Source organism: Lolium rigidum, chromosome 7 (genome assembly GCF_022539505.1).
Source record: "Lolium rigidum isolate FL_2022 chromosome 7, APGP_CSIRO_Lrig_0.1, whole genome shotgun sequence".
Lineage (NCBI taxonomy): Eukaryota > Viridiplantae > Streptophyta > Magnoliopsida > Poales > Poaceae > Lolium > Lolium rigidum.
The window spans coordinates 345586286-345612329 of NC_061514.1; the positions used below are offsets into that span (position 1 = coordinate 345586286).

General features: G+C 38.8%; 1 protein-coding gene across 1 annotated transcript in view; it reads left to right on the plus strand.

The window, feature by feature from the left end:
• LOC124673571 (putative serpin-Z5) overlaps positions 1 to 25836 on the plus strand; it is a 62118-nt gene extending 36282 nt beyond the window's left edge. The window contains exon 5 of the mRNA XM_047209620.1: positions 25200 to 25836. Within this exon, the coding sequence (XP_047065576.1) occupies positions 25200 to 25730 (531 nt within the window). The 3' untranslated portion in view covers positions 25731 to 25836. The remainder of the gene's footprint in view (positions 1 to 25199) is intronic.
• Positions 25837 to 26044: the final 208 nt, after the last annotated feature.

The following is a 26044-nucleotide window of genomic DNA, read 5'->3' on the forward strand; positions in this document are numbered from 1 at the left end:
TCCCCAAAGCCATTATAGATCTTATGGTCAACGCGATATGTACGGCGCTAGAATCACTGGACGACATTGGTACTTAGTCCTAGATGAGTAGTACCCACGCAATGGAACCTCCACCATATCAACACATACCATGGTTCCATTGCCCACCACATAGTCATATTCATAATTGTAAAATAATACTTTGCTTTTCAATGCATGAGTGATAAGTATAGTACTTTGCATATAGTTTGATACAAATAATCAAATGACATGAGCAAGCGATGAACTTGACTTTCTTGACTGCAAGATTATGCAGGCAAAAGCTTCGATACGTGAGAACTCCAAATGCTGAAATACCCTCATCGTCCGGTAAGGACAATGTTTAAAGAACTGGCAAAGATGCTATAATGCATAGTATGAGATGCAATCGTCCCGAGCGTAATCTAACCTCGATGATTTAGGATGTATGAGTCGTAAAGATTTCTTTAGAGTTGGTTGCACCTTTAGAATGGTTCTCAAACAAGGTTCTTATAAGGGTTTGGTTATATTAGTATCATAACCAAGTGGTATAAGACATAATAACAATCATACACATAAGAATAGTGATGGAATAGTATGTAAAGAACAGTTGTCAATTTTAAGTGCTACAGATCATGGTTGATGATTACTTATACTATACTTCAAAAGAATAACTTTTGAAGAACATGTTGTTTAAGAAATATTTAGTATTTCAAAGAAGGATTAGGCTTCTAAGGTTTGATTAACAGTTGTACTTCAAAAGAATAACTTTTGAAGAACAGGTTAAATAAGAACATGAACTACTATACATAGGTGTTATGGCTTTCTAGGGTTTACTATTGGATTCATTTAGTTCACTATTAGGAACTAGTTGGGTTCTTAAGTTGATTGGGTTTCTATATAGCAAGTATTAGCAGGTTTATTATGATGGTTGATTATGGTATCATATCAACGGATGGTTATCAAGATGGTTCTATAAATTAGCTATTAGGGCTTACTATGGTTTCACAATTGCTACATTAAGTACTCTCTAATGGCTTCTAAACTAAATGACTTATCATTTCCTAAGTAGGGTTTAGTAGAATAGGAACATGTGTTATGAATTCTTACACAAAGTTGATACTAGGGTTCATAATTATGGTTCTACTAAATCATGATGTTTGAGGTTGATCCTAATGGTATGGTATATAGTAATAGGGATCAATGGTACTAATTCAATTAACAAGTTAGGGTTTATGCCTAGATGGCACTAGTGGATCATATAGGTTTTAATTAAGAATAGGGACATGAAATGATAATCTCATGTGACTTGGTTTTATGCTAGTGGATCATAAGAATGTATTCAATTGTTGCTTATTAGGGTTCTATATGTCAAGTAAATCTCACATGATCATATGTGACACATATCTAGGGTTTTAGAGTTGGTTCTAAGGTGGAATGATCACATGAAATAATGGGATCAAGGTCTTACTCAAATTGAAACTAGGGTTTCTAAATTATGGTACAACTCCTAAAATGACGATTTGGCAATATAGGTGTGGTTACTAATTACTTTGAAACACCATTAGTAATGGTTTGATATTTTATTAATTTTCACAAGATTTAATAATTAGAGCAACTCCTATTTAGGTTATAATTAAGAATCAGGGTTTAATTAGGTTTTAAAATATTTAATTTGTTAACTTAAGAATGTTTAAGTATATAAGTTTTGATTTACCCAAATAATATTGGCTTATAATATTTTCTTGAGTTATTACTATTTAAAGAAAATAGAAAATAGTAATTTGCAAATTAGGGTTTATGAATTACCACTAATAATTAAGTTAATGCAAATATGATAAATAAATTTAATCCTAACATTTTACTTAGTTACTGAATAGTTAAAATTTAATTTTTACACTTAACAATTTATTGAATTCAAATTGTATTTTAAATAATTGAAATGGCATAATTAATAAGGTTAAAAATAAGTGAATTTTTATTTTGACACACATTTTTGTTTTATATTTTATTTGAGTAGAGTTTATTTTTGTGAGCATTTTGATATATTATTTGCATTTTTCTGAGTTGAAATGAATTTTCTATGATTTTTCAAAGTTTCGAGTGGTTTTACGGAATTTGTAATTAAACAAAAAGCTAAACGTACCGGTTCATACCTAGCTACGGACATCGACGAGTGGGGTCCTTTGATCGGTCAAGCTGCCACGCGGGCAGAAGACCAGTCAAAGTTTCTGACGTGGCGGTGGACACACCCCTCTCGCCGTCGGCTCGACGCCGGCGACCAGACGAGGGCGGCGCCGCCAATACAGGGCCTCCGCGGACACGCGACTTGTACAGTTCGGACCAGGAGACGATGGGGAACCATCTGGTGGTGGCGGTTTTCCGAGAAACTCGCCGGAGCATCGCCGGCAACCATGTGCTGCGGCGGCGCACTCCGGCCAAACCTCGAAACGAAGCTACAGGCGATGCTAGGGAGGACTAATGGGTTCAGAAGATGCGCAAGCTCACCGGGAAGATGATGAGACCCTCGGCGAAGCTTGAGATGGTCGGAGACGATGGCAATCCGGCGTTTCCGGCGAACCCGAGAGAAAGGGAACGCCAAAATTCTCCCTCCTCCTCACTCCGCTTGATGTTGTACTCCTCCAGGATGCTTCTGGTGATGATGCGCATCACCAGGACTGCTTGGTTAGCCCGGGGGTGGCTTCTACCGTCGAGTTCTTCCTCGACGCCGGCGAGATGCTTCAGTGGTTTGTGGAGGATGGAGAGAAGCTGCGGTCGATTAAGAGGGGAAGGATGAAACAGGGTTTCCGTGCGGTGCTTGAGGCGTTTTTATACGGCTTGAGGAGGGCGAGTTCGTCATCCCACCGTCAGCAACGGCGGAGATACTGCGGCGGTGTGGGCACTATAAACGGACACGAATCTGGATGCAATGAGGATGAGACGGACGTGAGATCCTTGTATTGGCCTCTGGTATGGCGAATGGCGTCCAGCGGCGTCCTTATCTTCGTCGAGGACGTGGCGAGGCTTCTCCGTCGCGCTGTCGTCGCGGGGAAGAAGAAGAACGAAGCTTTTCTCTTCGCACGAATATTAAAGCAACCGAAACGAATTTGGTTTGGGCTGGACTGCTCCTGGGCCGAGTCTTTGGGCTGCTGCGGAGATGGGTGTTGGGCTGCGATGACCTGCCAGGTGAGTTTCCCTCCATTCTCTTTTAAATTTCTGTTTTGAATTCTGTTTTGTTTTCTATTTTCTGGTTTGAATTCAAATTTGATTTCTGCTTTGTTTTGTAGGTTCAAAATTATTTGGATATCAACATAACTTGATGATAATGCTTACTGTATCATTTTGGTGTTTAAATAAACATTTAGTATTTGATTAAATTTGTGTTGTTTGGAGGCACAAGTTAAAAATGCAAATAGATATGAATTTTAGAGTTCAACTCAATTGCTTTTATCTTTATAAATCAAATCTGTTTAAATGATTTGGAATGTAGAACATGTGCATGGTGAACATATTCTATTTTGTAAATTCTTAACCATATTGATTATTCACATATAATTTAGGTATGACTAGGGTTTAACAAATGGAAAAAAAGTATGGAATTGGTTCATGATTTTATGTGGAGTTTTGTTTCTAATGGTTTAACAAAATGGTTGGATCAACTCTATATCCATTACTCTTGCTTAACAAACTCTTGTTTGAACTATTTAAAATGAATCCTAAATTCTTCATGATTAACTTAACTACTTATCTGAATACTATTTCATTTGGTTCACTAAACAAAGAATTTGGATAGCAAAGTGGAATAGGGTATTGGTTTCATTCTACTCACCAAATGACATTTAGGTCTTAGATATATATGGCTTGATTTATTACTTGTGATCCATGATACACAAGTTAGGACATATTATTTTATGTAGATTGGTTCCACATGACAAGGTTTATGGTTTTGGGAATACTTCACTATTTGAAGTATTAAATAGGCATGAGGCATGGCAGGGTTATATTTATAATCCAAAGTGATGCTTGGATTGGAATTCACATATGGCCTAGGTTTTAAGTAGTGATCACCAATGTGATACACAACTAGGATTAAAATATGGTATAAGCTTTGATCATGTTCTAGTGGCTAGGGTTATCCTCCTCACTTAGGTAGAATTATTGTATCAAGACAATGCTATGTTTGTCTCAAGTGTTTGGATAGGCAAGGTTTAGATACCATATCAATACTACTCTGTACAAGGCATGAGTATTGGTTTGGTTAACTACTAATGAGTTACTTATTATTTATGAGAAGAATGAGATCTATACCTCACATATGTAGGTTTAACTTATCATCTCAATTTATAAAGTAAGATCATGCATTAGACATGATCCACTTATTCCTCACTAATCTCTCTTCTTTAATACTTCTCTCAACACACTCACTTAGGTTCTTAGGGTTTGTGATCATCACCCAATTTGTAATGATCAAAGTATTGGTCTCATAACACTTCATTGGTGAATTATGGTTCTCTCTCCAAGATCAAGTATTAGTCCATATACTTGAGTATACCTCTTTAGCTAGGTTGAGCTCTACTGAATAGGTAGGGTTTATTACTTGACTTATATTTCTTGTATCATTGGTTAGTATCAACAAGTACCTCAATTGGATAAGGTTTAAATAGTAATCTAGGTTCTATTCAATGGATAGAATAAGCATATGAATGCTTCTCTCCTTTCTCTAGGTTTAATGATATGAGTTGAGAAACAAGGTTGGAATGGTCAAGGTTTAATGAAGAATGAATATGAGTGTTCTTGACTTGGTTCAAGTATTGTAGTTGAAAAGATATACCATGTGACTCATGGTAGGAACATTTATTTAGTAGAAGACATGGATAAGATAAGTATAGAATAGTGTTTTAACTAATTGTGTTCTTTGATTTAGGATTGAATAATTATTCATGTGTTGTTGTAAGGAATGGCATGTTGAGATCCTTTATAAGATCTTGTAGTTGATCCTTACTTAAGCTGTTGTTTGTTATAAAGCTACTTCTATTTGATCTAGCCCATAGATCAAATCATCTCTACCCAAAACAAGGTTTTAGCAAAGATCACAGTGAAGTTTATAGCGCTTGACCTGATGATCTACTTCAGTTCCAGCAAGTCAAGTGAAACTTCAGTTACTGTAGTAAGTTTTATTTGAAAGCGCGAAAATTCCCCGGATTTTCTATGCATGAATGCAATGCACACTTTGGTGTTCTCTCATTTTATTGCCTCTAAACCTGGGATATTACAGGCTCTCCCCCTTAAACTGAACTTCGTCCCGAAGTTCGAACGCTCTCACGTTTCGGAATGTAGAAATGTCCTGAACATATCACCATCCTTCAACTCCATGGTGATCACACTAGATATAGTTGAATATATCCCTAGTCCAGATCTTTCCTGAAGTCTTCTGATGTCTGGCACTGATACTTTCTTTAATTCTATGATTTCTTCCAACACTCTAAGCTTATAGGCTTACTCTCCAAAGATCCTTGGATTAGGACATCTTCTTATGCTAATGGACTTTACTAATGGTTGTGGTGATAGCTTCCTATCTGGGTACGCAAAGCTTGGTTCTACCAAGCTGCGGTAATCCAACTTGCGATGTAATATAGCACTATGGTGTACCAATTTGCGGTGTCTAAACCTTAAGTCTACAGGATTGGTTTAAAGTAAGGTATTGTTTTCCCTTACTACCATAACGAAAGTAATGGTACTTAGTAAGGTATCTACAATAGGCATGGTCCTGGTTGTTTAGTCATACGAATGGATTAGACTCATTTAGTCCATCCAATCATGGCTTCTAGTTTATACTAGTTATCTTCCTTTTGGTTTCTTTAGGTTCCATGAAAGGAATCTTTCTAATAATCATTAGTTTTGGTATGGTCAAACCCTTCAATCTTAAACTTTCTTAAGCTTTGATTGCCCTCCGACATCTTCTTCATCCAACTTCATTATCTTAAGCTTACTTAAGTTCTCTTGGTTTTGGAGTAATTACAATTATCCACTCAAGTTAAGGTCTAACCCTTATCTCCTCGAGATATGAACCTCGGCTTATGGTCTGACAACCTCCTAAGAGTACTATTATATGGATGCTTCCACCAATCTTATGAAAATAGAATCGGACTTCCTCTCAGTTCAGACCTTCTTCTTGGTCCATCATACTCCAAATATCATATTTTAATACTTCTCCTTCAGTCTTCCTCTCCCCCTTGGAGTTTACTAATGATCTTCAAACTTACTTTCTTCTAATCATTAAACTCCAAGGTTAGAAGATTAGTCTTGGTCTAGCTTATAGTTTGTACTTTTCTAGAGTCTCATGAAGAATTCTTTGCGGTGTATCCACACAATTGTGGATATCCATTGTAATTCCTTCGACTAAATGGTTACTAGCTATGGAATACCAATTGCATGGAATCCCATTTTCTTTTAGGTAAAGAAATGTTCGAGCAATGGGCTATCTGGTACCAGCTGCAGACTATCTAACACAAGATGTGACTTATTGGATACCAGCTGTGGCTATGTTATGGTTGTCAATATCTACCTACCAGCTGTGGCTACTTACATAGTTTTAGTTAAGATATACCTCACTTTACATTCTTTCTCCTCATGATTATCCTATATCAGCTGCGGTCTTATTATACCGGCTGCGAGTTCACCTGTCTATTTTCCTTCTTCTAGGGTTTGTTTTGCAAGATAACCACTTGTTGACACTATGAAAATAGTATTGTAAGTGACTTCACTTGCATTCCCTTCTTCCAGAATGAATACAGCTCTACTTCTACTACTCCATATTCACTACTTTTCTCACTTTCATGATACTTCCATATTGAAATACTCCTTGACTAAGGATAGAAGTGAGTTTTGATTGGTCTTTCCTTTAGAGTATTGGGGTGGCTCCCCACAATTTGACTTCCTTCTTCTAGTGAACCTTCATCGTCTTCAAAATCTTCAGAATTCGTCACTTCCTCACACGAATACCTTTACCCCTAGACCTATAACATCAAGTAAGAGCTTGATATTGCAACATGCATTTGCATATCAAAGTCAAACTTCATGTATGGATCTAGTCAAACAATGAAAATCCAATAAAATCCAAGAAGATTTAGCTTTGTGTTCATAATACACATCATTATATGCCCGAAGATAGTAGTTGGGTAAGACATCCCTAAACATCGAGGCTCAGATGTGTAGTATATAACACCACATAAGATAGGTTTAGGTTGTGATACTTAGCACGAATACGTGAATTTATACTATTTGTCTCAACATTTATCTTAATTGCACATTTGCAATGAGACAAACTTGAAACAAAAATGGTCTGGAATAGTTGAAGTTAACCTAGTTTTCTTTGGAAGTACTAACAAAATAGTATACCATATATATGTGCTATTGAGGACTACTATCTATAATACAATTAGTTCTAACATGTCTACTCTAAACACATGACTGTTTAGAATATACCACCTATAACTCCAGGATTTCTCTATGTGATATGCTTTAAATAAGCCTTCTTTAAATTAAGGACTATGGTTCTAACATACTTGGTACAGTTATCAGGATTTTAAGGCCTAAGCTTTCGAACTATTCCCTAAATCCTACTCCTTATCACACTCTTGTAATTCACTTGCGATGTTTTACTCCCTCACATCATGACTCTCAACTGAATCATATATGAGTACCTAGTTTATTATTGAAAGTAGACTCATGTAATTCCTATCACTCTTCCTTACCTCCCATGATTGACTCATCATAGGTATATACTATCTTATATAACTTATATTCCTCACTTAACATCAGTCATTTGACATTTTAAATGAATCTTACTTAACTATACTTGTATTGGTATACTTCTTCCAATAGGATATCTTCCTTATGGTTGTATCCTCTCTTTGGACTACCATGTTTTGTATACCAACTGTGGTCTACTACCACCCATACAATGGTGTTCTAGTTATTTGGAATGAAGCAAGATAACTAACTAACTTTACTTAAGAAAATAGATAAGAAAGATTGACTCAAGTGTGTCAGGATTATTCTCAAGTGAATACCCATCTTAAGTCAAAAGAATTGTTGGTTTAGCATAGTTGGCTTAACATAATTGTCTTAGCATAGTTGTCTTAGTATAGTTGTATTAACTAAGATACTTCCTATAAACACTACCAAACCACTAATAATTAAGTTAATGCAAATATGATAAATAAATTTAATCCTAACATTTTACTTAGTTACTGAATAGTTAAAATTTAATTTTTACACTTAACAATTTATTGAATTCAAATTGTATTTTAAATAATTGAAATGGCATAATTAATAAGGTTAAAAATAAGTGAATTTTTATTTTGACACACATTTTTGTTTTATATTTTATTTGAGTAGAGTTTATTTTTGTGAGCATTTTGATATATTATTTGCATTTTTCTGAGTTGAAATGAATTTTCTATGATTTTTCAAAGTTTCAGTGGTTTTCTGGAATTTGTAATTAAACAAAAAGCTAAACGTACCGGTTCATACCTAGCTACAGACACTGACGAGTGGGGTCCTTTGACCAGTCAACTGCCACGCGGGCAGAAGACCAGTCAAAGTTTCTGACGTGGCGGTGGACACACCCCTCTCGCCGTCGGCTCGACGCCGGCGACCAGACGAGGGCGGCGCCGCCAATACAGGGCCTCCGCGGACACGCGACTTGTACAGTTCGGACCAGGAGACGATGGGGAACCATCTGGTGGTGGCGGTTTTCCGAGAAACTCGCCGGAGCATCGCCGGCAACCATGTGTTGCGGCGGCGCACTCCGGCCAAACCTCGAAACGAAGCTACGAGGCGATGCTAGGGAGGACTAATGGGTTCGGAAGATGCGCAAGCTCACCGGGAAGATGATGAGACCCTCGGCGAAGCTTGAGGTGGTCGGAGACGATGGCAATCGAGCGTTTTCCGGCGAACCCGAGAGAAAGGGAACGCCAAAATTCTCCCTCCTCCTCACTCCGCTTGATGTTGTACTCCTCCAGGATGCTTCTGGTGATGATGCGCATCACCAGGACTGCTTGGTTAGCCCGGGGGTGGCTTCTACCGTCGAGTTCTTCCTCGACACCGGCGAGATGCTTTAGTGGTTTGTGGAGGATGGAGAGAAGCTGCGGTCGATTAAGAGGGGAAGGATGAAACAGGGTTTCCGTGCGGTGCTTGAGGCGTTTTTATACGGCTTGAGGAGGGCGAGTTCGTCATCCCACCGTCAGCAACGGCGGAGATACTGCGGCGGTGTGGGCACTATAAACGGACACGAATCTGGACGCAATGAGGATGAGACGGACGTGAGATCCTTGTATTGGCCTCTGGTATGGCGAATGGCGTCCAGCGGCGTCCTTATCTTCGTCGAGGACGTGGCGAGGCTTCTCCGTCGCGCCGTCGTCGCCGGGAAGAAGAAGAACGAAGCTTTTCTCTTCGCACGAATATTAAAGCAACCGAAACGAATTTAGTTTGGGCTGGACTGCTCCCGGGCCGAGTCTTTGGGCTGCTGCGGAGATGGGTGTTGGGCTGCGATGACCTGCCGGTGAGTTTCCCTCCATTTTCTTTTTCAAATTTCTGTTTTGAATTCTGTTTTGTTTTCTATTTTTTGGTTTGAATTCAAATTTGATTTCTGCTTTGTTTTGTAGGTTCAAAATTATTTGGATATCAACATAACTTGATGATAATGCTTACTGTATCATTTTGGTGTTTAAATAAACATTTAGTATTTGATTAAATTTGTGTTGTTTGGAGGCACAAGTTAAAAATGCAAATAGATATGAATTTTAGAGTTCAACTCAATTGCTTTTATCTTTATAAATCAAATCTGTTTAAATGATTTGAAATGTAGAACATGTGCATGGTGAACATATTCTATTTTGTAAATTCTTAACCATATTGATTATTCACATATAATTTAGGTATGACAAGGGTTTAACAAATGGAAAAAAGGTATGGAATTGGTTCATGATTTTATCTGGAGATTTGTTTCCAATGGTTTAACAAAATGGTTGGATCAACTCTATATCCATTACTCTTGCTTAACAAACTCTTTTTTGAACTATTTAAAATGAATCCTAAATTCTTCATGATTAACTTAACTACTTATCTGAATACTATTTCATTTGGTTCACTAAACAAAGAATTTGGATAGCAAAGTGGAATAGGGTATTGGTTTCATTCTACTCACCAAATGACATTTAGGTCTTAGATATATATGGCTTGATTTATTACTTGTGATCCATGATACACAAGTTAGGACATATTATTTTATGTAGATTGGTTCCACATGACAAGGTTTATGGTTTTGGGAATACTTCACTATTTGAAGTATTAAATAGGCATGAGGCATGGCAGGGTTATATTTATAATCCAAAGTGATGCTTGGATTGGAATTCACATATGGCCTAGGTTTTAAGTAGTGATCACCAATGTGATACACAACTAGGATTAAAATATGGTATAAGCTTTGATCATGTTCTAGTGGCTAGGGTTATCCTCCTCACTTAGGTAGAATTATTGTATCAAGACAATGCTATGTTTGTCTCAAGTGTTTGGATAGGCAAGGTTTAGATACCATATCAATACTACTCTGTACAAGGCATGAGTATTGGTTTGGTTAACTACTAATGAGTTACTTATTATTTATGAGAAGAATGAGATCTATACCTCACATATGTAGGTTTAACTTATCATCTCAATTTATAAAGTAAGATCATGCATTAGACATGATCCACTTATTCCTCACTAATCTCTCTTCTTTAATACTTCTCTCAACACACTCACTTAGGTTCTTAGGGTTTGTGATCATCACCCAATTTGTAATGATCAAAGTATTGGTCTCATAACACTTCATTGGTGAATTATGGTTCTCTCTCCAAGATCAAGTATTAGTCCATATACTTGAGTATACCTCTTTAGCTAGGTTGAGCTCTACTGAATAGGTAGGGTTTATTACTTGACTTATATTTCTTGTATCATTGGTTAGTATCAACAAGTACCTCAATTGGATAAGGTTTAAATAGTAATCTAGGTTCTATTCAATGGATAGAATAAGCATATGAATGCTTCTCTCCTTTCTCTAGGTTTAATGATATGAGTTGAGAAACAAGGTTGGAATGGTCAAGGTTTAATGAAGAATGAATATGAGTGTTCTTGACTTGGTTCAAGTATTGTAGTTGAAAAGATATACCATGTGACTCATGGTAGGAACATTTATTTAGTAGAAGAGATGGATAAGATAAGTATAGAATAGTGTTTTAACTAATTGTGTTCTTTGATTTAGGATTGAATAATTATTCATGTGTTGTTGTAAGGAATGGCATGTTGAGATCCTTTATAAGATCTTGTAGTTGATCCTTACTTAAGGTGTTGTTTGTTATAAAGCTACTTGAAGCGATCCGACCCGGTACGGGTTGAATCTCTGTGCTTAACCGTGCTAGTCCCTGGATCAATCGCTAGCACACACAGTTTAAGATGTAATACCAAGAAACAAAGGTCTTTATTACATCGCATGATCCAAAATTACATAATAACTTACAAACTGCATAGCACAAGGCTAGCTCAATATCGAGTTTACAACAAAACATATCGGCATGGAGCCCTTCGTCTTCATGTGCCACGAAGCGAGCATGTCGAGTATAGACTCGTAACCCTAACCATCGAACCTCACTCGTTCATCAAAATATCCGCAACATAAAACGTTGCAGCCATGCAGAGTCAATACATTTGGAATTGTATTGGCGAGTATCACTAGAGACTTATAACAAATCTATCAAGTACATTTTCAAGGTGAGGGTTCAAACTTTTATTTTATTTTGCACAAAACAATCATAGTATCGTCCTAGTTTTATCCCAGCAACTTTAATCTCCGAACTCCTCTAGTGCACATTTAGGTCAAGCTCAGGCCCCCTACCATGTTAATCTCCTTTCTTCCATTACACATGCTGGTAAGTCAGGTTCAATACCCTTACCATGCTAATCTCCACTCCATTAGTGTACATGTCAGTAAGTCAGGCTCTACACCCTTACCATGCCACTCACCACCAGTGAACATGTCAGTAAGTCAGGCTCAACGCCCTTACCATGCCACCCTCCCATCAACTAGTGTACATGTCAGTAAGTCAGGCTTTCTGCCCTTACCATGCCACTCACCACCAGTGAACATGTCAGTAAGTCAGGCTCAACGCCCTTACCATGCCAACCTCCCATCAACTAGTGTACATGTCAGTACACTCAGGCTTTCTGCCCTTACCATGCCACTCGACCTATACATGCCAGTAAGTCCGGCTCAAAGCCCTTACCATGTCGGTCGACCTACAACCTTCTCAAGTACTATTCATATCCGCCCCAATTCATCCAATTGTTATTTTGTCGACTAAAACTAACCTTTCAACTAATACATACCCATGACATGATATTCCACCCACTTATAAAGTAAGCATATCCAAGCAATCAAACATAGGTTGACGACCAATGAATCCAATCATAATAAACATATGGCTATCCTGCGCGGGTTTCATAGCAATAGCACACAATCCATCAACAACAATCCTACACATTTACTTGTACTAAAATCCTACCGCACATATAGGAAAACAATAGATTTGTTATGATCAAAAGTTCAACTTGCCTTATTTGTTGTTGTAGCTCGCACTCTTCGCAATCACACGAATAACAATCTGGACAATATAACGATGGCAAACAATTCACAATCAATAATCAGCGCAATACAAACAGAGCAAACATAGTGTGTACATGTTCGAAAACGAAAATTAAATAAAAAAAACTTTATCAACATTTTCTACATTCAATTAGGATTTTAAATAGGCTTTTGACACAACAGCACCTTTCAGTATATTATAATTAAATAATTCATTTGTAGACATACGACTCGGATAGATAATTCCATTTATTTGCATTTACAATTGAAATCAACTTATAGGGATTTATAGAATTTAAGTTATGTCGAAACTACTCAAGTTCTCATATTTAGACTTGAATACTTGCAAATTGTTTCATAAGTTTTAGGCACTGATGTTAATGGACAGGGGACATCAATAAGTTCCATTTGCAAGAGGAATCATTTGATTTAAATTTGTAGAATTTGAACCATGCGAGAAAATACTCAAACTTACATATTTAAATTTGAATATTCTGGAACAGATTAAAAAGTCAAATTTTATTGCACCACTGTGTTCTCCTCATTTTTGTGAGTTCAATGACATATTATTTGTTAGAATCCCAGTTTTCAAACATTAGTTATGAATTTTACAAGATTAAATATGTCGCGGTCAAATTTTGATGTTGTACGAAAAGTTGTCCGAAAAAGTTTATCGGATGGAAAATCTCTCTACAGGAAAGTCTTAGAGAATTTAATTATAAACTCAATGCAAGCCGAATCATCTAAAACCGAGTTATGAATGATTTGATATGGAATTTTAAAGTTAGATATGAGCTATGAGCTAGAACAGCACCGAACGATCGATTGCACCGGTTCACTTAATTGGGCTATCCTGAACGCTCGGATTTAGATCTAACGGCATATAGCAATTCTGACTTAATCTATTTCATGTTGTACTCACTAGCACGATGACATTACCAACGCGTATGTGGAGGACGTGGACCACGAGGTAGCTCCGGTAGTCCTCGGCTACGTCCCGGTGGTCTTCTGCGGCGGTGAAGTTGACGACGGTCTACGTAGGTTCATGCCATTCACAGTGGTGGTCTCGGTGACGTCTTCTTCGACCTCGCGCGTCGCCAAAAGACGGCTGGCCGTCCTTGGCTCCGGCGATGCTCCGGCACCCTCGCGTGCTCGCTCCGGGGCTCTACGAGAAAGTAGAATGGGTCAGAACGATGCATAGATAGGAGGAGCGAAGCTTAGGGAAAAAGGGGAAGACGGGGGTTCACTGAATCCTCGAGTTCGAGCTCAACCGAGCTCCAATGGCAGATGGCGGCGGCGGAACTTCGGCGAAGAAATCCGGCGGAATGGCGGCGCTATTTTTAGGGTTTCAAAGGGGGAAATACGGAGGCGATATTGAGGTATTTATATGAGGATTTCTGTGGCAACGGGCCAACAAATTCTGAGCGAAACCGAGCGATTTTCGTGGGCGGATCGAACAAGCGTACGCCTCCGGGACTCACGTCCGGAGGTAGGTGACGAGGGGGGGCCCACATGTCTGGAGAAAAAAAAAGGGGGCGGGCGAGTTGATGCGCTGGACTGAAGTTGTTGCTGCGTGTGTGGCTAGGCCGGCACGGCCGCGTGCACGCGCATCCGCGCATGAGCGGAAGCTGATTGATCTGGCCGGTTCATTTTGTTTTTGTTTTGTTTTGTTTTGTTTTTTCTTTTTATGTTTTATTAATTTCTAGTTTAAGTTTTAGGCCACCGAACTGATTCAAATAAAATTTGTAAAATTTGCAATCACTCCAGTAAGATTTTTTTTGGAAACTAACGATTACTCTTGCAGTTCAAAAATAGAAATACAAGAGTATATTTTTTACACACTTGCCGTATAGGCTATTTAGAAAAGCAAGAAACATAATTTGAATTTATTGAAATCAAGCGATTAAAATATTTTTCGAAACTGAAACCTTTCGTACTTTTATATGACTCGCTTGGGCATTGATATTCAAAATAAGGTTTGGGCCTTTCGTCTCAAAATAAAATCTTATACGATATCAAAACCATAAAATACAAATAGGTTTGGTTTGATACTTTGAAAACAATACTTTGTGAAAACTTATTTTGGAAAAGGCTTTTAAATAAAACTCAAAAAAATTAATTCCTTGTGATATTTCAACAAAGACAAACAGTTCAATCAACTGAATTTATTTTTTATTTTTTACATTCCAAAATTTGGAAAATTTTGGGATGTTACAGACTACCACCCTTAAAAGGAATCTCGTCCTCGAGATTCGAGAGAGGCTAGAAATAAAGATGGGTTTGGGACATGTTGGGGTGAGCTACCACCCTTAAAAGAAACTTATGTAGGTAGTCTTAGGCCTCAGCTTTAGGCTAAGCTCATCTTGCTTATGGCTTGGCACATCCTAAGATATGACTTGACACGAGGTCAACTTTTGAAATATCTATGGCTTCTGAGTTCATATCTAATAGGTTGTTGTTTATTCACATATAGTGAACAACATATATTTTCAAAATAACTTGAGTAGGCTTTTTCTCATGGTTAGGCCTCTAATCCCTATGGGCTGGTGGTTGAACTACTTTTAACACTTAGGGGTCACTTGTTCAGGTCAATCAGGAGACCAAAATGAGAGGACTTCACGATATTCCTCATCCCTTGCTTGTTGGTGTCTCTGATGTCTTCCACTATCCCTAAACTAGTGGTTGGATCTTCAATCTCGTTGTAGTCCTACGCTTGGCAGCACTTGCCTACTATAAAGGTATAATATTCCACCATCCTAAGGTTTAGGCTTATCATCGACATCTCTTTTGTAGGTATGTCTCTCTAGATTCGCAAAGTCAATATTACGAAAGCGAATAATAAGAGTAGTAGGAATGGTGATCAATCCATCCTGCACCCAGATCATTACTCCGTATTTGATTATTGAATCTCGTATTCTAACACTTGGTCGACCTCACAAGTTTGATAAAACTTCCATGGAGTAATTGAATCAATGTTTCAATCCCCATTATTGAATTGATTTGAAAACATTTCTATTAGTTCTTATCTAGGTTTTTGCGTATCTCACACTCTTCAGTTCTTCATCTTGATAGGGACATCGAGTTTGGTTTGGCTAAGGTTGTCTTCATTACGAATTTTAGAGAAGACACTTGCTAGGTTGAGGTATAGATGAGAATGGATAGAAGGATCTAAGGAAGATTCCTACCCTTAAAATGACGAGATCAAGGCAATTCATCTTTCAAACAAGATCTAACAAGCATTCCTCACATCAAGCAAACTAGTTTAAACACAAAAAAATCTAGTATGGTCATACCACAAGTTAGTATGATCATAACGTTATTGCAATATCGTTGGTGTAATAAGTGGTGGTCTATTCTAGTTTTGCCTTCAATGCTTCAACTTCTGCTGTTACGATGTATCTGTGGAGTTGACAAGTATGCATCGAAGTCTTCTCCAAGTTCTTCGTTGGCCTTCCATGAAGCCGCGTCAAGCTGAGTCGAGCAATAGCACATGAATCATTGGTCTTCAAACTTAAGGGACATGGTCATCATCAGTCCTTCCTTGATAGATTTCAAGAGTTAGGCCATCTACGGTAAGAGGGATTTCTTTTAAAGGTGAAGTAGATGAGAATACACGAAGTTTAAAATGAAAGATCTTTTCAATAAAGACTGGATTAGATAGATTTTTCATCCTAAGGTATTCCTATTTCAAATCCAAACCTAGGGTCACGAACCTAGAGTCAACACAATGCTCTGATACCATCTGAAGCGATCCGACCCGGTACGGGTTGAATCTCTGTGCTTAACAGTGCTAGTCCCTGGATCAATCGCTAGCACACACAGTTTAAGATGTAATACCAAGAAACAAAGGTCTTTATTACATCGCATGATCCAAAATTACATAATAACTTACAAACTTCATAGCACAAGGCTAGCTCAATATCGAGTTTACAACAAAACATATCAGACATGGAGCCCTTCGTCTTCATGTGCCACAGGCGAGCATGTCGAGTTTAGACTCGTAACCCTAACCATCGAACCTCACTCGTTCATCAAAATATCTGCAACATAAAACGTTGCAGCCACGCAGGGTCAATACATTTGGAATTGTATTGGCGAGTATCACTAGAGACTTATAACAAATCTATCAAGTACATTTTCAAGGTGAGGGTTCAAACTTTTATTTTATTTTGCACAAAACAATCATAGTATCGTCCTAGTTTTATCCCAGCAACTTTAATCTCCGAACTCCTCTAGTGCACATGTGAGTAGGTCAAGCTCAGGCCCCCTACCATGTTAATCTCCTTTCTTCCATTACACATGCTTGGTAAGTCGGGTTCAATACCCTTACCATGCTAATCTCCACTCCATTAGTGTACATGTCAGTAAGTCAGGCTCTACACCCTTACCATGCCACTCACCACCAGTGAACATGTCAGTAAGTCAGGCTCAACGCCCTTACCATGCCACCCTCCCATCAACTAGTGTACATGTCAGTAAGTCAGGCTTTCGCCCTTACCATGCCACTCACCACCGAGTGAACATGTCGGTAAGTCGGGCTCAACGCCCTTACCATGCCAACCTCCCATCAACTAGTGTACATGTCGATAAGTCAGGCTTTCTGCCCTTACCATGCCACTCGACCTATACATGTCAGTAAGTCCGGCTCAAAGCCCTTACCATGTCGGTCGACCTACAACCTTCTCAAGTACTATTCATATCCGCCCCAATTCATCCAATTGTTATTTTGTCGACTAAAACTAACCTTTCAACTAATACATACCCATGACATGATATTCCACCCACTTATAAAGTAAGCATATCCAAGCAATCAAACATAGGTTGACGACCAATGAATCCAATCATAATAAACATATGGCTATCCTGCGCGGGTTTCATAGCAATAGCACACAATCCATCAACAACAATCCTACACATTTACTTGTACTAAAATCCTACTGCACATATAGGAAAACAATAGATTTGTTATGATCAAAAGTTCAACTTGCCTTATTTGTTGTTGTAGCTCGCACTCTTCGCAATCACACGAATAACAATCTGGACAATATAACGATGGCAAACAATTCACAATCAATAATCAGCGCAATACAAACAGAGCAAACATAGTGTGTACATGTTCTGAAAACGAAAATTAAATAAAAAAAAACTTTATCAACATTTTCTACATTCAATTAGGATTTTAAATAGGCTTTTGACACAACAGCACCTTTCAGTATATTATAATTAAATAATTCATTTGTAGACATACGACTGGATAGATAATTCCATTTATTTGCATTTACAATTGAAATCAACTTATAGGGATTTATAGAATTTAAGTTATGTCGAAACTACTCAAGTTCTCATATTTAGACTTGAATACTTGCAAATTGTTTCATAAGTTTTAGGCACCGATGTTAATGGACAGGGGACATCAATAAGTTCCATTTGCAAGAGGAATCATTTGATTTAAATTTGTAGAATTTGAACCATGCGAGAAAATACTCAAACTTACATATTTAAATTTGAATATTCTAGAACAGTTAAAAAGTCAAATTTTATTGCACCACTGTGTTCTCCTCATTTTTGTGAGTTCAATGACATATTATTTGTTAGAATCCCAATTTTCAAACATTAGTTATGAATTTTACAAGATTAAATATGTCGCGGTCAAATTTTGATGTTGTACGAAAAGTTGTCCGAAAAAGTTTATCGGATGGAAAATCTCTCTACAGGAAAGTCTTAGAGAATTTAATTATAAACTCAATGCAAGCCGAATCATCTAAAACCGAGTTATGAATGATTTGATATGGAATTTTAAAGTTAGATATGAGCTATGAGCTAGAACAGCACCGAACGATCGATTGCACCGGTTCACTTAATTGGGCTATCCCGAACGCTCGGATTTAGATCTAACGGCATATAGCAATTCTGACTTAATCTATTTCATGTTGTACTCACTAGCACGATGACATTACCAACGCGTATGTGGAGGACGTGGACCGCGAGGTAGCTCCGGTAGTCCTCGGCTACGTCCCGGTGGTCTTCTGCGGCGGTGAAGTTGACGACGGTCTACGTAGGTTCATGCCATTCACAGTGGTGGTCTCGGTGACGTCTTCTTCGACCTCGCGCGTCGCCAAAAGACGGCTGGCCGTCCTTGGCTCCGGCGATGCTCCGGCACCCTCGCGTGCTCGCTCCGGGGCTCTACGAGAAAGTAGAATGGGTCAGAACGATGCATAGATAGGAGGAGCGAAGCTTAGGGAAAAAGGGGAAGACGGGGGTTCACTGAATCCTCGAGTTCGAGCTCAACCGAGCTCCAATGGCAGTGGCGGCGGCGGAACTTTGACGAAGAAAACCGGCGGAATGGGGGCGCTATTTTTAGGGTTTCAAAGGGGGAAATACGGAGGCGATATTGAGGTATTTATATGAGGATTTCTGTGGCAACGGGCCAACAAATTCTGAGCGAAACCGAGCGATTTTCGTGGGCGAGATCGAACAAGCGTACGCCTCCGGGACTCACGTCCGGAGGTAGGTGACGACGGGGGGGGGCCCACATGTACGGGAGAAAAAAAAAGGGGGCGGGCGAGTTGATGCGGCTGGAGTCGAAGTTGTTCTCTGCGTGTGTGGCTAGGCCGGCACGGCCGCGTGCACGCGCATCCGCGCATGAGCGGAAGCTGATTGATCTGGCCGGTTCATTTTGTTTTTGTTTTGTTTTGTTTTGTTTTTTCTTTTTATGTTTTATTAATTTCTAGTTTAAGTTTTAGGCCACCAAGCTGATTCAAATAAAATTTGTAAAATTTGCAATCACTCCGATAAGAACTTTTTTGGAAACTAACGATTACTCTTGCGGTTCAAAAATAGAAATACAAGAGTATATTTTTTACACACTTGCCGTATAGGCTATTTAGAAAAGCAAGAAACATAATTTGAATTTATTGAAATCAAGCGATTAAAATATTTTTCGAAACTGAAACCTTTCGTACTTTTATATGACTGCTTGGGCATTGATATTCAAAATAAGGTTTGGGCCTTTCGTCTCAAAATAAAATCTTATACGATATCAAAACCATAAAATACAAATAGGTTTGGTTTGATACTTTGAAAACAATACTTTGTGAAAACTTATTTTGGAAAAGGCTTTTAAATAAAACTCAAAAAAATTAATTCCTTGTGATATTTCAACAAAGACAAACAGTTCAATCAACTGAATTTATTTATTTTTTTACATTCCAAAATTTGGAAAATTTTGGGATGTTACAGACTACCACCCTTAAAAGGAATCTCGTCCTCGAGATTCGAGAGAGGCTAGAAATAAAGATGGGTTTGGGACATGTTGGGGTGAGCTACCACCCTTAAAAGAAACTTATGTAGGTAGTCTTAGGCCTCGGCTTTAGGCTAAGCTCATCTTGCTTATGGCTTGGCACATCCTAAGATATGACTTGACACGAGGTCAACTTTTGAAATATCTATGGCTTCTGAGTTCATATCTAATAGGTTGTTGTTTATTCACATATAGTGAACAACATATATTTTCAAAATAACTTGAGTAGGCTTTTTCTCATGGTTAGGCCTCTAATCCCTATGGGCTGGTGGTTGAACTACTTTTAACACTTAGGGGTCACTGTTCAGGTCAATCAGGAGACCAAAATGAGAGGACTTCACGATATTCCTCATCCCTTGCTTGTTGGTGTCTCTGATGTCTTCCACTATCCCTAAACTAGTGGTTGGATCTTCAATCTCGTTGTAGTCCTACGCTTGGCAGCACTTGCCTACTATAAAGGTATAATATTCCTCCATCCTAAGGTTTAGGCTTATCATCGACATCTCTTTTGTAGGTATGTCTCTCTAGATTCGCAAAGTCAATATTACGAAAGCGAATAATAAGAGTAGTAGGAATGGTGATCAATCCATCCTGCACCCAGATCATTACTCCGTATTTGATTATTGAATCTCGTATTCTAACACTTGGTCGACCTCACAAGTTTGATAAAACTTCCATGGAGTAATTGAATCAATGTTTCAATCCCCATTATTGAATTGATTTGAAAACATTTCTATTGGTTCTTATCTAGGTTTTTGCGTATCTCACACTCTTCAGTTCTTCATCTTGATAGGGACATCGAGTTTGGTTTGGCTAAGGTTGTCTTCATTACGAATTTTAGAGAAGACACTTGCTAGGTTGAGGTATAGATGAGAATGGATAGAAGGATCTAAGGAAGATTCCTACCCTTAAAATGACAGAACAAGGCAATTCATCTTTCAAACAAGATCTAACAAGCATTCCTCACATCAAGCAAACTAGTTTAAACACAAAAAAATCTAGTATGGTCATACCACAAGTTAGTATGATCATAACGTTATTGCAATATCGTTGGTGTAATAAGTGGTGGTCTATTCTAGTTTTGCCTTCAATGCTTCAACTTCTGCTATTACGATGTATCTGTGGAGTTGTCAAGTATGCATCGAAGTCTTCTCCAAGTTCTTCGTTGGCCTTCCATGAAGCCGCGTCAAGCTGAGTCGAGCAATAGCACATGAATCATTGGTCTTCAAACTTAAGGGACATGGTCATCATCAGTCCTTCCTTGATAGATTTCAAGAGTTAGGCCATCTAAGGTAAGAGGGATTTCTTTTAAAGGTGAAGTAGATGAGAATACACGAAGTTTAAAATGAAAGATCTTTTTAATAAAGACTGGATTAGATAGATTTTTCATCCTAAGGTATTCCTATTTCAAATCCAAACCTAGGGTCACGAACCTAGAGTCAACACAATGCTCTGATACCATCTGAAGCGATCCTACCCGGTACGGGTTGAATCTACGTAGCTTAACAGTGCTAGTCCCTGGATCAATCGCTAGCACACACAGTTTAAGATGTAATACCAAGAAACAAAGGTCTTTATTACATCGCATGATCCAAAATTACATAATAACTTACAAACTGCATAGCACAAGGCTAGCTCAATATCAGAGTTTACAACAAAACATATCAGCATGGAGCCCTTCGTCTTCATGTGCCACAGGCGAGCATGTCGAGTATAGACTCGTAACCCTAACCATCGAACCTCACTCGTTCATCAAAATATCTGCAACATAAAACGTTGCAGCCACGCAGGGTCAATACATTTGGAATTGTATTGGCGAGTATCACTAGAGACTTATAACAAATCTATCAAGTACATTTTCAAGGTGAGGGTTCAAACTTTTATTTTATTTTGCACAAAACAATCATAGTATCGTCCTAGTTTTATCCCAGCAACTTTAATCTCCGAACTCCTCTAGTGCACATGTGAGTAGGTCAAGCTCAGGCCCCCTACCATGTTAATCTCCTTTCTTCCATTACACATGCCTGGTAAGTCAGGTTCAATACCCTTACCATGCTAATCTCCACTCCATTAGTGTACATGTCAGTAAGTCAGGCTCTACACCCTTACCATGCCACTCACCACCAGTGAACATGTCAGTAAGTCAGGCTCAACGCCCTTACCATGCCACCCTCCCATCAACTAGTGTACATGTCAGTAAGTCAGGCTCTACGCCCTTACCATGCCACTCACCACCAGTGAACATGTCAGTAAGTCAGGCTCAACGCCCTTACCATGCCAACCTCCCATCAACTAGTGTACATGTCAGTAAGTCAGGCTTTCTGCCCTTACCATGCCACTCGACCTATACATGTCAGTAAGTCCGGCTCAAAGCCCTTACCATGTCGGTCGACCTACAACCTTCTCAAGTACTATTCATATCCGCCCCAATTCATCCAATTGTTATTTTGTCGACTAAAACTAACCTTTCAACTAATACATACCCATGACATGATATTCCACCCACTTATAAAGTAAGCATATCCAAGCAATCAAACATAGGTTGACGACCAATGAATCCAATCATAATAAACATATGGCTATCCTGCGCGGGTTTCATAGCAATAGCACACAATCCATCAACAACAATCCTACACATTTACTTGTACTAAAATCCTACTGCACATATAGGAAAACAATAGATTTGTTATGATCAAAAGTTCAACTTGCCTTATTTGTTGTTGTAGCTCGCACTCTTCGCAATCACACGAATAACAATCTGGACAATATAACGATGGCAAACAATTCACAATCAATAATCAGCGCAATACAAACAGAGCAAACATAGTGTGTACATGTTCTAAAAACGAAAATTAAATAAAAAAAACTTTATCAACATTTTCTACATTCAATTAGGATTTTAAATAGGCTTTTGACACAACAGCACCTTTCAGTATATTATAATTAAATAATTCATTTGTAGACATACGACTGGATAGATAATTCCATTTATTTGCATTTACAATTGAAATCAACTTATAGGGATTTATAGAATTTAAGTTATGTCGAAACTACTCAAGTTCTCATATTTAGACTTGAATACTTGCAAATTGTTTCATAAGTTTTAGGCACTGATGTTAATGGACAGGGGACATCAATAAGTTCCATTTGCAAGAGGAATCATTTGATTTAAATTTGTAGAATTTGAACCATGCAGAAAATACTCAAACTTACATATTTAAATTTGAATATTCTAGAACAGTTAAAAAGTCAAATTTTATTGCACCACTGTGTTCTCCTCATTTTTGTGAGTTCAATGACATATTATTTGTTAGAATCCCAGTTTTCAAACATTAGTTATGAATTTTACAAGATTAAATATGTCGCGGTCAAATTTTGATGTTGTACGAAAAGTTGTCCGAAAAAGTTTATCGGATGGAAAATCTCTCTACAGGAAAGTCTTAGAGAATTTAATTATAAACTCAATGCAAGCCGAATCATCTAAAACCGAGTTATGAATGATTTGATATGGAATTTTAAAGTTAGATATGAGCTATGAGCTAGAACAGCACCGAACGATCGATTGCACCGGTTCACTTAATTGGGCTATCCTGAACGCTCGGATTTAGATCTAACGGCATATAGCAATTCTGACTTAATCTATTTCATGTTGTACTCACTAGCACGATGACATTACCAACGCGTATGTGGAGGACGTGGACCGCGAGGTAGCTCCGGTAGTCCTCGGCTACGTCCCAGTGGTCTTCTGCGGCGGTGAAGTTGACGACGGTCTACGTAGGTTCATGCCATTCACAGTGGTGATCTCGGTGACGTCTTCTTCGACCTCGCGCGTCGCCAAAAGACGGCTGGCCGTCCTTGGCTCCGGCGATGCTCCGGCACCCTCGCGTGCTCGCCTCGGGGCTCTACGAGAAAGTAGAATGGGTCAGAACGATGCATAGATAGGAGGAGCGAAGCTTAGGGAAAAAGGGGAAGACGGGGGTTCACTGAATCCTCGAGTTCGAGCTCAACCGAGCTCCAATGGCAGTGGCGGCGGCGGAACTTTGACGAAGAAAACTGGCGGAATGGCGGCGCTATTTTTAGGGTTTCAAAGGGGGAAATACGGAGGCGATATTGAGGTATTTATATGAGGATTTCTGTGGCAACGGGCCAACAAATTCTGAGCGAAACCGAGCGATTTTCGTGGGCAGATCGAACAAGCGTACGCCTCCAGGACTCACGTCCAGAGGTAGGTGACGACGGGGGGGCCCACATGTCTGGAGAAAAAAAAAGGGGGCGGGCGAGTTGATGCGCTGGACTGAAGTTGTTGCTGCGTGTGTGGCTAGGCCGGCACGGCCGCGTGCACGCGCATCCGCGCATGTGCGGAAGCTGATTGATCTGGCCGGTTCATTTTGTTTTTGTTTTCTTTTTTCTTTTTATGTTTTATTAATTTCTAGTTTAAGTTTTAGGCCACCGAACTGATTCAAATAAAATTTGTAAAATTTGCAATCACTCCAGTAAGATTTTTTTTGGAAACTAATGATTACTCTTGTAGTTCAAAAATAGAAATACAAGAGTATATTTTTTACACACTTGCCGTATAGGCTATTTAGAAAAGCAAGAAACATAATTTGAATTTATTGAAATCAAGCGATTAAAATATTTTTCGAAACTAAAACCTTTCGTACTTTTATATGACTGCTTGGGCATTGATATTCAAAATAAGGTTTGGGCCTTTCGTCTCAAAATAAAATCTTATACGATATCAAAACCATAAAATACAAATAGGTTTGGTTTGATACTTTGAAAACAATATTTTGTGAAAACTTATTTTGGAAAAGGCTTTTAAATAAAACTCAAAAAAATTAATTCCTTGTGATATTTCAACAAAGACAAACAGTTCAATCAACTGAATTTATTTATTTTTTTTACATTCCAAAATTTGGAAAATTTTGGGATGTTACACTACTTCTATTTGATCTAGCCCATAGATCAAATTATCTCTATCCAAAACAAGGTTTTAGCAAAGATCACAGTGAAGTTTATAGCGCTTGACCTGATGATCTACTTCAGTTCCAGCAAGTCAAGTGAAACTTCAGTTACTGTAGTAAGTTTTATTTGAAAGCGCGAAAATTCCCCGGATTTTCTATGCATGAATGCAATGCACACTTTGGTGTTCTCTCATTTTATTGCCTCTAAACCTGGGATATTACACAGCTCCACTACCAGGAAGACTGGCCTCAGCCGCGGGGGATCTACTCCATGTGCGTCTTCCTCCCTGACGCCCGCGACGGTCTGGCGCAGCTGACTGACAAGATCAGCCGTGACCCTGACTTTGTAGGCAAGCACCTGCCGACCGAGACCGTCAGGGTCGGTGAGTTCCGTCTACCCAAGTTCAAGCTCGACTTATCCGCTAGCTTGAACGGCGTTCTCCGGGACCTAGGAATCAACGAGGCTTTCCGGCTCGAGAAGGCCGACTTCTCTGACATGGTTGAAGATAACGGCCATGGTATCAGCCTATCGCTGGAGGAAATATCGCATAGGGCTATCATCGAGATGAACGAGGAAGGCACTGAGGCAACCGCTGCTACCTCTTTGGGGATGCGTGGGCGTCCTATACAGAAGTCTGTGCCTGTGTTTGTAGACTTCGTCGCTGATCATCCATTTGCCTTCTTTGTGATGGAGAAGTTGTCTGGTGCAATCATGTTCGCAGGACACGTCCTTGACCCCTCAACCTCCTTGATGAAGCGACATAAGATCGACGACCAAGCATGAATGCTTATGTGCATACTACTACTAGGATCAAGCAGCATGTACGATATTTTATTGAGATCATATATCTCCAGACTAGCGTCACTTTAATGTTTTTGCTAGAATTATTATGCATACGTGTTTCGTATCCACAGGATTACATACACAACTACTTATCTTTTTATAGATAGGAGTCCCCCACTAGCTGATTTTCCTGCCCTCTCCTGGGTCCACGTCATCCCTTATAAGCTGGCGCTGTTTGTCGATCGAAGATCCGCTGGGTTGTTTCTTTGACCGCTTCTCTAGCATTTTCTCCCATGGGCTTCTCATTTTGGTAC